Below are 16,615 nucleotides of genomic sequence, written 5' to 3'. Positions count from 1 at the left end.
CCCAGGATAACAGGGAGTATGTGGTTTCCAAGACCTCATGGAAGTAGACAGTTAGAAATGCAATAAAAGGGAGAAGGGCAAGTCACGACTGCCTGGGCGAAAGGAGGAAGAGCTGCCCTTTTCAGGGTTCCACCCTATCCTCCACCCCTTCACTTCTCACACACCGTGCTAAGTGACGCTGGGGTGAGGATATAAGGGGAGGTCACAGCCACTCCCAGGTCCAAGTGAGTCTGAGGCTCTGGAAACTGTAATGACTATTAACGTTTTCATCTCCCAGCTAGATAAGAATTCCAATTAGCTGGGCATTTATAGGCAAACGAAGCAGAATTTGGAATTTCACTGGAGTTTGGTCTACGTTATGTTTGCTTCCTTCTGCCAAAGGGTTTTCGGGGTCTCTCCCACCTGCCCTTGAGATAAATCCCATGGTGCTTTGCCCATGGCCTGTATTTTCTAAAGACACTCATATTTCAACCCATCAGTCCTTCGGGGTTCCCCAGGGCAGACTTCCCCATTTCCTATCAGAGGTCACACCATCTTTCAACAGGCAGGTATTCACCCCATCTTAGAACCATGGAAAGGACAGGAAGAGTTCCAGTTTACAACCCTGGATGTGGTAAGCACACTGGGAAGGAAGGGAGGAGGGGAGGTTCCTGCTCAGGATGAATGTCTGGAATGGATGACCTTTTAGGTTCCCTCATCTTCTGACATCCTACGATGCTATAGTTCTAGGAAAGGCCTCTGGCAGGAACTAAATATCTGCAATGGGCACCAGCTCACATCCCCCATATCCTGAAGGCCTCTTGGGAAAAGTGGCCACAATTTTTTCTTTCCTATCCAAGCAGTTCTGGCACCATGCTCTGATATGAGAGGCGCTAAATACTGTTGGTTGGGATAATAATGAAGCCACTTGGCCAGTGGAAGTTTGCACAGGAGCCCACGGTGCTGACAGCCACAGCAGCTCTAATCCCAGTTCATGTGGTATCATTCCCTTGACTGGCCACCACCCTCCCCCAGCCGCCCACCAGCATATTCCCAGACCTTGTCCAGATCAGGCATCTACCTAAAAGCGCGGCCGCCTGGCTCCGTCCTCCAAAGCTGCGGCTAAAGGAGCTGTGCCTGCTTGCGTAGGAGGCTGGCCGGCTCGGCAGCCAGGGCAAGAGGAAGGCAGGAATCTCGGAGTGCAGGAGCTCTTCTGCCACAAAGGCTACCTCAAACCACTTACGCTGGAAGCTGGCGAAGTCGTCTACCCCTGCTGTGTGCCAGGAGGCGGCGGGCTGCTGCATGGCCACTGGGAAAGGCAGAGGGGAGAGAAGGAGTCCTCAGCACAAATGCTTATCCTCTTACTGATGTATGTCCCAGCCTGATGAGCCTTGAAAACATATGTGAAGTAAAGGGAGCCAGACACAAAAGGCCACATGGTGTATGATTCCATTTATAGGAGAAGTCCTGAAGAGGCTAATCTTTGAGATAGAAAGCACATTAGTGGATGTGGGGGCGGGAGGAGAAGGAGCTGGGGGTTGACTGCTAATGGGGATGGGGTTTCCTTTTGCGGTGATGGAAATGGTCTGGAACCAGATCGAGGTGATGGTTGGTGAATGTACTAATTGCCTCTGAACTGTTCATTTTCAAATGGTTGATTTTATGTTACAGGAACTTTACTTCAATTTAAAAAAATATTTTATCCTCAGTTTCATATCTTTTATTTGAAAGCATATAACAGTAACCTGGTATTTTTCAACTGGAAGGTAAAATAGGTATCCACCAGTCAAACTTAGACTTTAAGAGAAAAAGTGTTGATGGACATACTAATGGCTACAAGGAAAAAAAACCCACACAGGTCCACTGTCAACATGTCCTTAGACAGCACAGTGAGTGGCACTAGCTACTTCATCTCAGATATGATTCCTTAAGCCTGGAGATGGAGAAGCCATTTGCCTACAGAATGCGTGTCACTTCCAGCCAAGGTCCCATGTGCTCTGGGTACACTAGAGACACTGGTCTGAATCCTGGATGCCTCCAGAGTTATGTGAGCCAGCTCTGACCATGCTAGAAATTGTTCCCCTCTGGGAATTACTTTTTCCTCATTAAAACAAAAACAAAAAAAAAAACAATACCTAAAATGTATCTGGGAAAACTTGCTAGGACTTGATAGTCTTCCAGGGGAAAGGAATGGAGGCTGGAGACCCAGCAAGTGAAAACAGCTATTAATCACAGACTGGAGCCACTCATGTTATAACCAGAACCACCTGTACAGAGTGGGGGTGGAAGTGAGGACCGGGGTGCTATAACTAAAAACAGCTACCAAAAAATGACTTGTGGGAATTTCCTCACACCAGGTCCCTTGGCCTCTTTGGGGTTTATCTTCCACCCACAGTGTCCTCACCAAGCACATACTGTAGCTTGAGAAACCTTTGTCACTCTGGCTATGCTTAAATTAAATACAAATGCTCAGGGAAGCTGACAGCTCTGACAACTTGGAATACAAAGTCATACATGGAGCTCAAGCAGCACTGTCATGGGAAAGGGCAAGTCGCCAGGAAAACCGTCCGCCCCCGTGGGCAACCGCATGCGCCTCGGCTCTGACCTCGGTCTGGCTCTTTGTCCACTACTATCTTGTAGAAATAGAAGCCATAGATGAAGTTCCGCCAGGCTTCGCCAGATGCGTGCATGATGAGCTGCTCTTCCAGCATTTTCTAGGAGAGACATTGAAACACTGAAATTCCTACAGAGGGACATCTGAAGGCGCAGCCCTCTATCATGCACTGGAGTCAATGGAGTGGAAGGAGCACTAAGGAGACCCTACTCCCCCCCATTAGACATGTGCCTGGTGTAACTTACATTATAAAAAGAAGCCTCATATTATATCATCAAATATTTCAAACATGCAGAAAAGCATAAAGAAAATCCAGGTATGCTACTATTCTGCTTTAATAAATTTAACATTTTGTTATACTGACTTAAGATCTTTTTATTTAAAAAAAAATAATACAGACTCTCCCAAGTCCCATTCCCCTTCTTCTCTCCACAAAAATAAATGGTTAGTATAATATTCTCATGCACATTTTTAATAATTTTATTATACAGACATGTATGGATGGAAAATGAGGTATTCTTATGAAATTTTAAATAAATAGCATAATACTACATATCACTTTGTAAATTGGTTTTTCAGTCCACATCATGCTTCTGACATTTATCCATGTTGATACATGTACCTTCAGCTCATTCATTTTAACTGCTGTAGTAGCATTTCATTGTTGTTTTTAGAGACAGGGTCTTGCTTTGTTGCCCAGGCTGGAGTACAGTGGCGTAATCATAGCTCACTGTAACCTTGAACTCCTGGGCTTAAATGATCCTCCCACCTCAGCCTCCTGATTAGATGGAAGTACAGGCGTGTACCACTACGCTAATTTTTTTATTTTTTATAGTGACAGGGTCTTGCTATGTTGCCCAGGCTGGTCTCAAACTCCTGGCCTCAAGTGATCCTCCTGCCTTAGCCTCCTGGAGTGCTGGGATTACAGGTGTGAGCCACCACACCTAGCCACATTTCATTGTTTGAATAAGGAAAATAGTATTCTTAGGGAGGTGAGAGTATATAAAGCTACCAGGCAAAGATTAATCAAAACAGTACATCAAGACCCTCAAAGAGATCACTGAGGATCACATGCTTATTCAAATCAGTTACTGATTTTACATTTCTGTGATGACAACCCAGCTAGTCAGTAAACAGTACTGATTTATTTCCAGTAGGGACCTCTACACAGACAGGATGGTGGGAACTGGCTGAGTCAACTCAATCTTTCCCATTCCTGTCCTCACTATTCCAGTTCCGAACAGTATAAGTAACTCTGGCAGGTGTGGGACTAAGTGCCTACCACGTACCAAGCAACATGCCAGGCACTGCAATGGATAATAAAAGGTAGCCCCACCCTCCAGGAGCTGGTCTAGGCAGGAGACAAATGAGATACACAGACAGATTCTTCATTCTGTTGTCCCCAGGGCTCTGACAGAGTAAGTACAGGGTGCCAGAAGGCCCCTGGGGCAGAGCCTTGAATCCAACTTTGAGTCTTGAATAAAACAGACACTGACCAGAGGAAATTGGGGGCTTGAGGTCAGAGGGAGAGAATTCTCTGAAAATCTTTCACAGAGATTTCTCCAAGGTTTACAAGTGCACAGATCCCATACAGAACATTTCAGTTCAGACAATAAATTCTGCCAGATTTTTAAGTCAAGATGTAGTGTATTTCGAAGCAAGGCTTTTTCTTTCATCATTTCCAGACAGGCCTTAAACTTATTAAAAACAGATTCTCACCCCACGTGCGATCTCATTTCTGGAAAGGGTGACGGCTTCTGAGACAGGGCCTAGTCCCACGGGGGCCTGAGCAGACAGCTCTGCAGGCCCTGCCTTGCTGCCTCACCTGCATGATGTCGATGGCCATCGCCTGCGTCTGGACCCCCTCCACGTGGTTCACCAGCCAGTGCACCACCTCGGCACTGATGAAGCAGTATGGCGAGAGACCCTTCTGTTCAGAGAGCAGCTGGACTCCTGTCCTGGGTTCCAACACGGTGAGCAGGGAATGTGTGTGCCCGGTGGCAACAAGCAGAAAAAAAGATGAAAAAGAAGGGACTCCCAGTAACACATTTAATATCTGAAATAAGGGCCCCCATGAAGCAATTTCTCTATGCTACTCTTGGACCCAGAGAAATAACCATGACAGAACAGAAGAAGGTGTTACAGGGTGAAAAGGAGGAAGGGGAGAAGGGACTGACATTTAGAGAACACCAGTACTTGCAAGCATTACATTAGGTCCTTCGCATAATTATTTCATTTAATCCTTACATCAACCCTGTGCCTTAACCATTTTTTTAAAAAATCTGATTTTACAAGCAAGGTAACAGAGGGTCAGAGAGGTCAAGTCACTTGCCCAAGGTCTCAAAGCTAGTGAGCAGCAGAGTCAGGTATGAATCCACCAAACCACACTGCCTGAGCACTGCAGTGACACATGCTCTCGGGAGCCTCCTGACCCTACACTCACATATGTGACGAGCTACTCACGAGGGGTGCTTCATGGCTTCCAGGATCTCCGTCAGGGTGGAGGACGACGTCAGGGAGCTTGCTGCCGGCTGCTGAGAGCTGTGATACAGAGCGTCTGGTCAGCAAAGCAAGAGGACGCACACACAGTCGGAAGCACGAATATCAGGAACACTCTCTACTTCTTACGGAGCAGGAAACCAGAACCATGTTGACACCGAAGGCATTCAAGCAAATTCTGGACAGCTACATCCTGGGGATATCTCACAGGGGATGTTCTACTTCCAAAGTATACACATTAAAAGAATAAAAATAATTCAAAGTAGTTTTGTATCTGAACTTACCCTTAGTGAGTATCTCCCCTTTAAATGGCCCAACCGTTTCCAAGAAATCTCCCTGGACTGCTCTGGTTTTGCCCCAAAGGCCTCTCCCAAGTAGCTTCATTTACTTTTGACCAGAGAATGGGATACAGTAAGAGCACAGGGGACAGAATCTCAGTGTTATCACTACCCAGCCATAGGGCTTCTAGCTTTTCTTGGCCTGAAAGATGGAGATGATGCTATTCCTCTCTTTCAGGGTTGCTATGAGGCTAATGTCTCTACGACACTGAGCTTAGGGATCGATACCCATGAAGCCCCAAATCGTGAACAGCACTAAACATGACAACGAATAACATCAATCTTCTGAAACTCAGATTGGTTAAAGGAACTGGTGAAAGTCAAAGAGGCGGGAAACGTCAGGATCTGGATTTGAATCCAGGTCAGCCGTACTCCAAAGTCCAGATCTTGCCATCACCTGCTGCCCAAGCTCTTCCTTAATGGTATGACAGTCCCTTAAAACAAGCTTAACCCTCAGCAGTTGAGTGGCCACCCACCATACCAAATTGGGCCAGTTCTGGGGCTTATCCAGAAGCTCCTCAAGTTCTTTAAACTTCTCTCTTTTCTCAGTCCTGGATTCCTCTTCCTGTTTGGAGGGTCCAGGACTTGCTGTAGCATTTCAGAATCTCAAGAATTAGAAAAAGCCTTTAAAGACCCTTGAAGTGATTTTCCTTCCAATCCAGGGAAATATCTGTGTGGACATCTTCAATGGCAGAGAACTCAGCTCCTCTAAATATAGTCCCCCCACTTTTTTTTTTTTTTTTTTTTTTTTTGAGACAGAGTCTCACTCTGTCACCTGGGCTAGAGTGCCATGGCATCAGCCTAGCTCACAGCAACCTCAAACTCCTAGGCTCAAGCAATCCTCCTGCCTTAGCCTCTCAAGTAGCTGGGATTACAGGCATGCACCACCACACCCAGCTAATTTTTCTATTTTTAGTAGAGATGGGGTCTCACTCTTGCTGAGGCTGGTCTTGAACTCCTGATCTCAAGCGATCCTCTAGCCTTGGCCTCCCAGAGTGCTAGGATTACAGACGAGAGCCACCGTGCCTGGCCAACACCGCCCCTTTTCATGCAGCAGTACCTAGACCCGGTAAGTTCTTTATTATGAATTGGAATCTGTTCTCCATAATTTTTTAGTCATTGGTCCTTATTCTACCTGCCAAGTTATTTTTGATCTTCTCACTTTCGGCCTAAACATCCCTGGTTTCTCTTTTCTTCCAAAAGCAGAAGAAAACCTGCTGTTCTACCCTTGTAAGGAACAAGGAAGCAGGTAAATGCACTCCTCTCCTGTGCACTGGGCAGCCTCTCCAATCTGCTCCATGGCCAGAGCCAAGAAGCCAGCCAGGCTTGATGGGGATACGGGCCTGAGAGAAGATTAGAGTAGAGCAGTCCAGGCCTGCTCCTGCTTCTGAACTGGTTGTTACCTCTCCTGGCCAGAACGAACAAGCTGCAGTGGATGAGGCCCAGGTAAAACCAGCACAGAAGTTATGACATAAAGGAAACCAAGTGACTCCTGACAGAGGCCAGTCAGGTAAGTAGCCTCAGAGACCCTTCTGCTCCCAGGGAAAGGGGTGCAAAAGTCAAATTTCTTAGATCATTTAGCTAAGGGCTGCTCAGTCAGGAAAGCAACAAGAACAGATTGGGCAGAAGTATTCTTAAGCAAACACAGTTGGGAAGGAAATAAAAGAGAAGTTTTTCAGAATTGACAATGGCATGAAAAGCTGGTGTACTTGCTCAAGCAAATGAGGTACAGGCAGCTTCTTTTTCCTCTGGATACTAAGGAATAGGAAAAGAATAGCCATGTTCAGCCACAATTAGTAATTCATTCATCTCCTTACTGACTGCAGGCTATCATGTACAAGGCATCACACCACTGACACCATGGTGAACAGGACAGACTTGGTCTGGGCCCTCTTCCTGAAGCCCTGTTCCCCTGCACAGTGTCTGACACTTCCCTACCTCTCTGTGGAACCTCTTGGCTATCCTGTGAGGAAGGCAAGACACAGATCATTTGCCCCATCACATAGGTGTGGATAAGGACTGACTTGCCCAGAGTCCCACATAATCAGTGGCAGAGTCGGAACTTGGCCCAGAGCTTTGGACTCCTGCCTCCGCAGCCTTTGAGGTTAGATGGCCACCACTCCCCAGGAGCATGAGTTCAGCCATTCTGAGTCTCACCTGTTGTCACTGGAGTTTGCGGAGGAGAAGCCCTGTTCTCCTACGTTCTGGGAGTTCCCAAAGGCCTGGCTGTTGCCTCTGTCCACGGATTGGCCTGTGCTTACCCCCAAACTGGTGCCATCCAGCATCGGAGGGACTGTTTGTTCCATAGACATCTGTAGGAGATTTAAAAATTAATACTTGGATCTAAGAATAACCAACAGGGAAACACAGTAAATAAGCTGTACTGGTTTATCCACTCAATAAGCATTTACAAAAAATAAATCAATAACAACTAATACCAAAAAAAAAAAATCTTTAATTAAAGCTACTTACATACATGGTCCTTTCCATTCCTCTCATTCTCAGTCCCCATTGGTCCCTGACGGAAGAGCTGAAGGAGTCTAGACTATACCCCCTCCAGTGTGCGCTGCCTTCTATCAGAGCAACTAGGAACCCCCACCCTCCAAACCAAGACAGACAAGAGGCCACCCCTCACAGTAAATCCCCAGGACCAAAGAAATCACTTCAGCATCTGACTCAAACCACAAGATTTACACTAAAGAAAAACCTCCATAGAAAGAGCGGAGAAGTCCGAATCATTCCGTATGAGAGTGGGAGGAGGAGAGAGAGAACACATTTGCAGGCAAATGGGTGAACACCACAGGGGCATCCTCTGTCTAACTATGATGCACCCTTTCCCACCTCAGGCCTCCTTTCCTGTATCTGTCAGTGGTACAGTCTTCCAAATGCCCAGGCTTGAGCCTCAGCGGCATCAGATAGCTCTTCCGCTTTGCACCTACGTAGAGGCCTCATCCTGTGGCCACCCCTCTGCAGATTCACATGCATGTCTCAGCCATGGCTGCACTTCCTCTAGCCAGAGAGGACTCTAACAGTCTCCTCCCCAGCCCGCAATTGCAGCCTCTCCCCTGAAAAACCCTACTTGCAAGCCACCTCCATTTGTATCTTCCTAAGGAACAGCTCCAATCCCACCACTCTGTTACTCTGAAATCTTTCAAGTCTCCCTGTGAGCTACCACACTAAAAACCAACTCTCGGGACACTGAGGTCCTATACAACATTGGCGTGACCTGTGATCTCACCGCATTGCCCGCCCACCATTCACCCATAGGTACCTTTCCAGCCAAATCAAACCCTGCATGTATAATCTATGTGACCTGTTACCCTGGGGTTGACTTCCCTCCACCCACCAGCTAAAAATCCATCAGTCCTTGAAATGCAGTGACTACAGGATAAATCATGAATGCAAGATGCTTCAAGGTAAGCAGAGCTTCCTAACAACTGGACTTCCACAGTGATGGGAACTGCTTCCAGAAGCAACCGTGCCCTTCCCAGCAGCGAGAGACTCCTAGGAGAGCCTAGGCCTGTTAGGAAGCTGCGTAGGAATTGATGAGTGGTTTGGATGGTCTCTGACACCTCATCCAACTCTGAAAGTTGAGGACTACAAAGTAGACGCTCAGTCCCTGCACCTTGGATTAACTCATTTGACTGGTCTCATGCTTCGTATGGGTTGATTAGAAATACGTAAGGGATCAAAATACAAAATAAAACTTTAGGCACAGCCTCAATAACAGATGTGCTTCTCATCAATAAGTTCTACCAATGGATCAAAAGTAAGACTTAGAGCCAAGATGTGGAAACAACCCAAACAAACATTAATAGATGGATGAATGGATAAACAAAATGTGGTATATACACACAATGGGCAGTATTTTTAAAAAAAGGAAATTCAGACACATCCTACAACATGATAGAAGCTTGAGGACATTATACTAAGTGAAATAAGCCAGACACAAAAGGACAAATACTGTATGATTCCACAGTATGAGAAGTATATGAGGTCCCTAGAGTAATCAAATTCACAGAGATAGAAAGTAGAATGGCAGTTGCCAGGGCCTGGGGATAGAGGGTGGGGACTTGGTGTTTAATAGGTACAGAGTTTCTGTTTGAGCTGATGAAAAAGTTTTGGAGATGGATGGTGGTGGTGGTGGTGGTGGTGGTGGTGGTGGTTGCACAACACTGTGAATGTGCTTAATGCCACTGAACTACACACCGAAGTGTGGCTGCACAGAGGAAGAGCCCAATATGCTTCCAGTTTAGAGTGGAGAGAATACAGCATCTGTTGGGGAGAAGGAAAGAGGGATCCTGAGACCCTGAGGACAGTTTTGGACATGGTCAGAGGCCGGTGGCCGGAGGTACTGTTAACCCCCAATCTGCAGACAAGTGTGCACATCAGTCTGGCAGTTACTTCTGTTATCCTTCAAACTTTTGCCAGGTTGGAGAGACTGATGACATCAGAGGCTTCTGACCTTCCTGATTGGAAGGACCCGACTCCGGGGGTGCCTGGCAGTACAGTGCATAACAGCATCTTCACAGAGCTTGTCTCCACCCCTAACTTCTCCCCAACTTGGAGAAGAGATAACAGGCTTGGATTCAACCAGAGCCCAGAAGAAAGTTTTGGACAGAACAGCGTCTGGGTTCCATGGAAAGGAAGGAAGAGCTTGGGAGAAATCATGACCAACTGGACTCTTAGTCTGAGAGCCAGAGCCCCCAGCACAGCACCTCAGGGTACTACCCCCTGGAGGTAGTGGTGGATGACAAATGTCCAGGACCATCAGCCCCTTGGGTAGATCCCAGTCCCCCGCCTTAGTCCCCTGGCTGGAAAAGGAAGAGGGAGTCATCATCAGATTCCAAGGATGAGGAGTTTGAGGAGGACTGGTGGTCTCTGAGCCTAAGGACATCTGGGTCATGGAGTTCGCTGTGTGGGCTAAAGATGAAGCTGAAGAAGCAGAGAGTGTCATCAGTGCTTCCATAGCACTGTGAGGTCTTTACCAGGACGTATGAGGATATTGTCATTAAAAAATTCCCAGCCTGGGAGAAAAATCTGAGGGTATCTGCCAAAGTAAGGTTGTTCTGCTCCAACACATAGCCTTGGGGAGGGCAGGGCGTTCTAACCCACAGTTGCACTTCTCTCTCCCTCTGCATATCTCCAACGGGATGCTCCCACAGTCCTGACCGTTTTAGGACTTGTCAATATCTCCTTTCTGGGCCCTGGTGGTCTCCTGCAGAACGAACACGTGGCCTTGCTGGGGGTCCTTTGGCATCTGGGCCCTCGGCACAGTCTTGTGCTGGACATTGCCTCTTTGGTTGTCACCACCCTGAGCTCCGGGCCTTTCTCCTCTCAGCTCTCTGAAACTGCCCTTTGCTGCAGCTCACTAAAGATCCTCCTGACACCAGCCGTCTGAAACACATTCCCTCCAGAGATCCCAGCGGAGCTCGCCTTCCTGGAAGCATCATGGACCTCATTTCCTCTGACTTCTCAGATGTGCAACCGACCTTCAGACACATCCTTCAACCCCACCAAATGAGCATGGTCACCCGACACAGCGGTTTCTTCTCTGAGCAGCAACCCCTGCCCCTATCCCCATGTTCTCCCTCTTCCACAAGGGACCTCTCTCTTACTGCTTTTACTCTCTTTCCATCAGTATCTCCTATCTATGGTCATAGCCTATTTAGCTGGGCTGGCCTCTTTTCCTGGCAATACTAATGAATTCATTTCTTCATAGCACTACCTGGCCAATGACATGGAGGAAGACAACCAGGCCCCTAAACAAGCCATTTTTTCATTCCTCTATGGGAAGAGCCTCTTCCAGCGTCCCCTGTTCCACAAACTGTGGTATCAATTCATCCGCTCCATGGGCTGGAGGACTAGAGTTTCCCAGGAAGACTGTGAAGACATCCAGGCTTATGATCCGGACCTCTGGGTGCGGGGGTAAGATTGTACCCTCATTCCCTAGGGCTCCAGGGACCATGGAGGCCTGAGGCCATCGGCCATCACTGGGCCCAGGGGAGAAGCGGAACCTGCTTTTTAGCTGTTTCTAATATGCTACAAAGTCTAAACTTTGCATTTTTATTTTAATTAATATGTTTTTCATATCCAGAATTTCTCTTTAGTTCTTTTTCAACTATTCTTGATCTTTTTAAAAAATATACTCTATTCCCTGCAGACATTTTTAAGCCTTTATGTATAGTAAATATAGCTGAGTCTGATAATTCTGAGATCTGAGGTCCCCTCAGATCTGTTTCTGCTGTCTGCTCTTTCCACTGTTTTTGCCGGTGCCATTCCCACCAAGGGAGCCCCAGAGTGTTTCTTTCCCGCAATCTCATGAGCTCTGGTATTACCCAACTTTAATCTTCGCCAGTTGATAAGTGAAATAAATGTTACCTTATTTTTTTATTCGTAAAAAAAAAAAAAGTCCATCAGTCTTGAAGGGCCGTTCCAAATGCTGCTCTCTTAGCAAAACATTTCCTGATCCATTCTGCCCCAGCCGCCAAGCAGAACCATCTTTCTCTCTACTTTAGACCTCTGTGAACCTCTGCTAGTAGCTGCCAGGTTTTGCCTCATGTAATGGCATTATGTCTATCTCATTTCCTTTAAGGGTTCTGGAGGCAAGACTATGACTTGCTCACCTGGAGTTCCTGCAGCATCTATCAAAGGTTGCACCTCACAGCAAATATTGGGAGAGAATTACTAAGCCTTCCAGAGATCTTCTGGAAAAGTATAAAATTTCTAGTCCCTCTTAACTTGAGGTTCTTAGGTACTTCCAGAATAGGGCCTTATATTATCAGATATTTTGTTAGATGATATAAAAATTGCTTTCTAAAATAAGACTTCTCAAACTTGGCACTATTGCTATTTGGGGTCAGATACATGGATACATGTTTGTTGCAGGAAGCTGTCCTGTGCATTGTGGCATGTTGAGCAGCATCCCTGGCTTCTACCCACCAGATGCCAGTAATACCTCACCTGTCATCCCCCTTCCCCAACTTGTGACAAATAAAAATGTCTCCAGATATGACCAAATGTTCCTTGGGGGTTAAATTGCCCCTCATTCTGATAGAACCATTTTGCTCTCCCGTGGAAGGCTCAATGGTTTGCAAAAAAAGGGCCACATAGGCTTTGCTGGCATCATAAACACACAGAGAAATGCAGCAAGAGGCAGCTTGCAATTACCAATCACCATCTATCCCTAACCAGAAAGGCTTAGGAACAGGTATCACGCCCTAAATTTAAATTAGAATAAGCTGAGAAAGTTGAGACCCAGCCTTTATAAGAGTGGCTCTTAGGGATGGGAGTGGTGGCTCCTGCCTGTAATTCCAGCATTCTGGGAGGCAGAGGCAGGAGGATCACTTGAGGCCAGGAGTTTGAGACCAGCCGGAGCAAGGGCAAGACCCTGTCTCTAAAAAAAAATTGAAAAATTAGCCAGAAGTAGTGACATGGGCCTGTAGTCCCAGTTACTTGGGAGGCTGAGGCAGGAGGATTGCTTGAGCCCAGGAGTTGGAGGCTGCAGTGAGCTATGATGATACCACTACACTCTACCCAGGACACAGAGCAAGATCCTGTCTCAAAAAAAAAAAAAAAAATGAGTCGCTCTCAGGCCCTGACTTCTAGGCCCCTGTAGTGGGGTTCTCTCATCTACTGAGCCCTGAGAATTGCTCTACCAGCCTAAACTGAATGATGTTACCAGAAACTTACATTACTCCTGCAGTTTCATTTTGGTAAGGGTGTGGTTAAGGAGTTGTCCTCTAGCTCAGGAGTTGGCAAACATTTTCTGTAAGGAACCAAATAGTAAATATTTTAGGTTTTGTGGGCCATATGGTCTCCATCACAACTACTCAACTCTGCAGGAGACAGTAGGAAAGCAGCCATTGACAATATGTAAATGAATGGGCATGGCTGTGTTCCAATAAAACTTAATTTGTAAAAGCAGATGGTGGGGCAGATTTGCCCCATAGTTTCCTGACCCCTGCTCTGTTATCACACAATGTCTTTTAAGAGGCTGCACAAAAAAGGTATCTTGCTCAGATCTTAATACCTGGAAAAGATATGCTTCTCCCAAGGAATTGGTTTATCTTCACCCAATGACCACTCTGAATCTTGGAGCAGACGTTTCCCACTTTTCTTTGGCTACCAGAAGTTCAGAGCTGATTTTTAGCACTTTACAATGCCCCATATTATGTCCTATCTTATTTTCTCTTTTCCTGAATTTCCCCCATCTAGTCACATTTTTATTTTGGGGGTTGCACTTACTTCCACAATCTATCTGAAGTAACTTTCTGGAATAAGACCAGTGGTAAACAAACAGAAAAGGCAGGCTGGATGGTCAGAATGGCAGATGTCTCACGTAGATGCCTGGCAAAGAGTCAAGCAAAGGGAGGTGCCTGGTCTATGATACATTTCATCTTAAGGACTTCGTCCAAAATCTTCTTGTAGAAGGATTCCTTGAACATATGTAGATACTCTCTGCTTCCCTTTAGAGTGGGCTAGACTTAGTGATAGAGTATAAAAAGGGAAAATGAGTAACTTCATAGTGGAGACAGCTGACAAATACACCACTGATCAAGTGATGATGGTTACCATCACTAGTGATGTCATGCAGATCTCATGTACCCCCTCATATGATGTGATAAGAAAGGCACTTCACCTCTGAGGCGTTCTTTTTAAAAAACCAAAACTCTAATCTAACCATGAGAAAAATATCAGACAAACCCATATTTGTTTTGTTTTGTTTTTGAGACAGGATCTTGCTCTGTTGCATGGGCTCTAGTGCAGCAGCATCATTATAGCTCACCGCAACCTCAAACTCCTGGGCTCAAGCGACCCTCCTGCCTCAGCCTCCCAAGCAGCAGGGACTACAGGCACTCACCACCACGCCTAGCTAATTTCATTTTACTTTTTGTACAGACAGGGTCTCACTATGTTGCCCAGGCTCATCTTGAACTCCTGGCCTCAAGTGATCCTCCTGCTTTGGCATTCCAAAATGCTGGGATTACAGGTATGAGCCGATGCACCCAGCAGGTATTTAGTTAAAAAAAAAAACAACAAAAACCCTCAGCAGCAGCACCAATCCCCAGCCTCTTCCCACTTTCCAGGACCCCTGTGGGAAAAGGTGAGTGAGGGAACCCTGTCATGGATGCCTCTGAGATTAGCACCACCCGCAACAGGTGCCCCCATAGGCCTTACCCACCTTGTGCCTGTCACAGCCCTACTTTCTCATGCTGGAGGATAATTGGCCCCCAGGAAGCAGCCAGGTCTGCCGGCCCAGCTCTCCAGCTGTGCCCGGAGGTTGGTGGAGACAATACCATGCTTTGTCTTACCTGGAGTCAAAGGGCCTAAGTGGTGGTCCTGCTTTCTAGTAACCCAGCTCCTTCCAGGCAGGTAGAGGCATTGCAAAGGGACCCAGGACAGAATCCCATGTACCCTGCAGAGCAGGAAAGCTTGGGAATAACTCCCAGACCCAGAGCCCGAATGTTCTCCAAGGTTTATACTATCAGGAAGGAGACTATCATCCCAAATCGAAACCCTCTCCCTGCCCTCATGGAGCCTTCCATCTGGAGGTGGGGAGGAGAAAACAGGCATTAAGTCATATTCATAAGGGGTTTCATTCATCCCTGTATCTCCCACAGGACTCGGCACAGCCCTGTACCTGGTAGGTACTCAGGATTTGCTATCTCAGTTGATCTGAATTTTCTCTAGAGGTACAGCCTCCTTCTTCCACATGTCCTTCCACCTGTCCTGCAGGTTGTTTATATTTTTATATCTCACGTCACTCCAAAAAATGTGAGGCCACCAATAAATGGACATATAATAAGATTAAATACACGACAAAACCCAATAAAAAGAAAAAAAGGGTAGGAGAAGTGTGGAATTATAGTCTAAGTACTTTTTTGACCTTAACAACGACATTTTAGATGTCTAGAGCTGTGCAGTGCAATACAGTAGCTCCTAGCTATAAAAGGCTATTTAAATACAAATTATTCAAAATAAAATAAAAAATTCAGTTCCTCAGTCATACCAGCCACATTTCAAATGTTCAACAGGTACCTGTGACTAGAGGCACTGGGGCTACACGAGTCCATGACAGGGAATCTGACTAGATGAGCAAGAATTAACTAAGCACAGTCAGTGCAAGGGAACAGCTTGTGCCAGGACAGGGTGGCAGGAGGAAACCCGGTGCCTCCAGAGGTCTCTGGAGTGCAAGAGGGAAGAAGAGGATGGCAGAAGATGAGGCCGGAGAGGGAAGCAGGGCCCCAATCACATAGGACTTTTCAGGCCATCGTAAGGATTTCAGCCTTTATCCTAAAGGAAAGAAAGCCCCTGGAGAGGTTTAATCGGGGTGACACAATTAGATTTCATTTTAAAATGGGACCCTGGTGGCAGGGTGGAAAACAGACTGGAGAGGGCCGGGAGGGCAGCAGGGAAACCACGCAGGAGGCAAGAAATGGTCTTGTGGACTGGGGGATGTGGTGGTAGAGATGGAGATGTCTGGAGACATTTAACTTGCAAATCCACCCAGAAGTGCTGGGCCGGGCTGCTGAGAGCCAAGCCTCCTTGTGAAAGTAACTGCTGGGGGAGTCAGGAAGTAGTGGGAGAGGAGAGACCCCAACACTGGCTCAGGCCTCATGTGCCAGGAGCCTCGCTTGACTGCCATGTCCCTTCAGGCTCTAAGCTGCAGACAGAAGACATCGTGAGGCTGACTTCTGAGGAAAGTCCCATTACCGAGTGTTTCTTATGACCTTCAATTCTTATGTAAGTTCCTGATGAGAAAAATCAATTTCCAGAGAACAGGATATAGAGAAGAAAACTGTGAATCTGTTCTAGTTATCAGACAGAGTGACACATTCGTCATCGTCAAGATAATGAATTGGAGGCACACAGGACCATTTTCTAAGATCGGTGCACCACCCTGTTACCTGGAACCCTCTGTGCACTGCTCTCTGTTTTAGTCTTACAGGTACTTCCTTCCCTCAGCAGAATCAGAGTCTGGGTGATGATGTCCCCCCACCGCCTCGGGCCAGCAAGAACCCTTTCTCAGCAGACCTGTTCTGAGGGCAAAAATCACAGGCCACACCCTTTGCAACTCAGCCAGAGCTGGAGGATTTGTCTCCTTTCCAAGGTCCAACAGAGTCATCGCAGAAGTTCAGAGCCAGAAGGGCTAGGAGAGGACACCTAGTCCAAGCCCATTTCT

At 46.7% G+C, this 16,615-nt stretch overlaps 1 protein-coding gene across 14 annotated transcripts in view; it reads right to left on the bottom strand.

Moving 5' to 3' along the window:
* The window catches only part of DEPDC5 (DEP domain containing 5, GATOR1 subcomplex subunit), a 107,968-nt gene that overhangs the window by 17,343 nt on the left and 74,010 nt on the right, over nucleotides 1-16,615 (bottom strand). For all 14 annotated transcript variants that reach the window (XM_045534552.1, XM_045534554.1, XM_045534558.1 and 11 more), the window contains 5 exons: nucleotides 7,588-7,742; nucleotides 5,057-5,134; nucleotides 4,419-4,551; nucleotides 2,585-2,693; nucleotides 1,061-1,288 (listed from right to left, as the gene is read on the bottom strand). In XM_045534552.1, the coding sequence (XP_045390508.1) occupies nucleotides 1,061-1,288; nucleotides 2,585-2,693; nucleotides 4,419-4,551; nucleotides 5,057-5,134; nucleotides 7,588-7,742 (703 nt within the window). The remainder of the gene's footprint in view (nucleotides 1-1,060; nucleotides 1,289-2,584; nucleotides 2,694-4,418; nucleotides 4,552-5,056; nucleotides 5,135-7,587; nucleotides 7,743-16,615) is intronic.

This window comes from Lemur catta, chromosome 21 (assembly GCF_020740605.2).
Source record: "Lemur catta isolate mLemCat1 chromosome 21, mLemCat1.pri, whole genome shotgun sequence".
Classification (NCBI taxonomy): domain Eukaryota; kingdom Metazoa; phylum Chordata; class Mammalia; order Primates; family Lemuridae; genus Lemur; species Lemur catta.
This window is presented reverse-complemented; position numbering and strand designations above follow the sequence as displayed.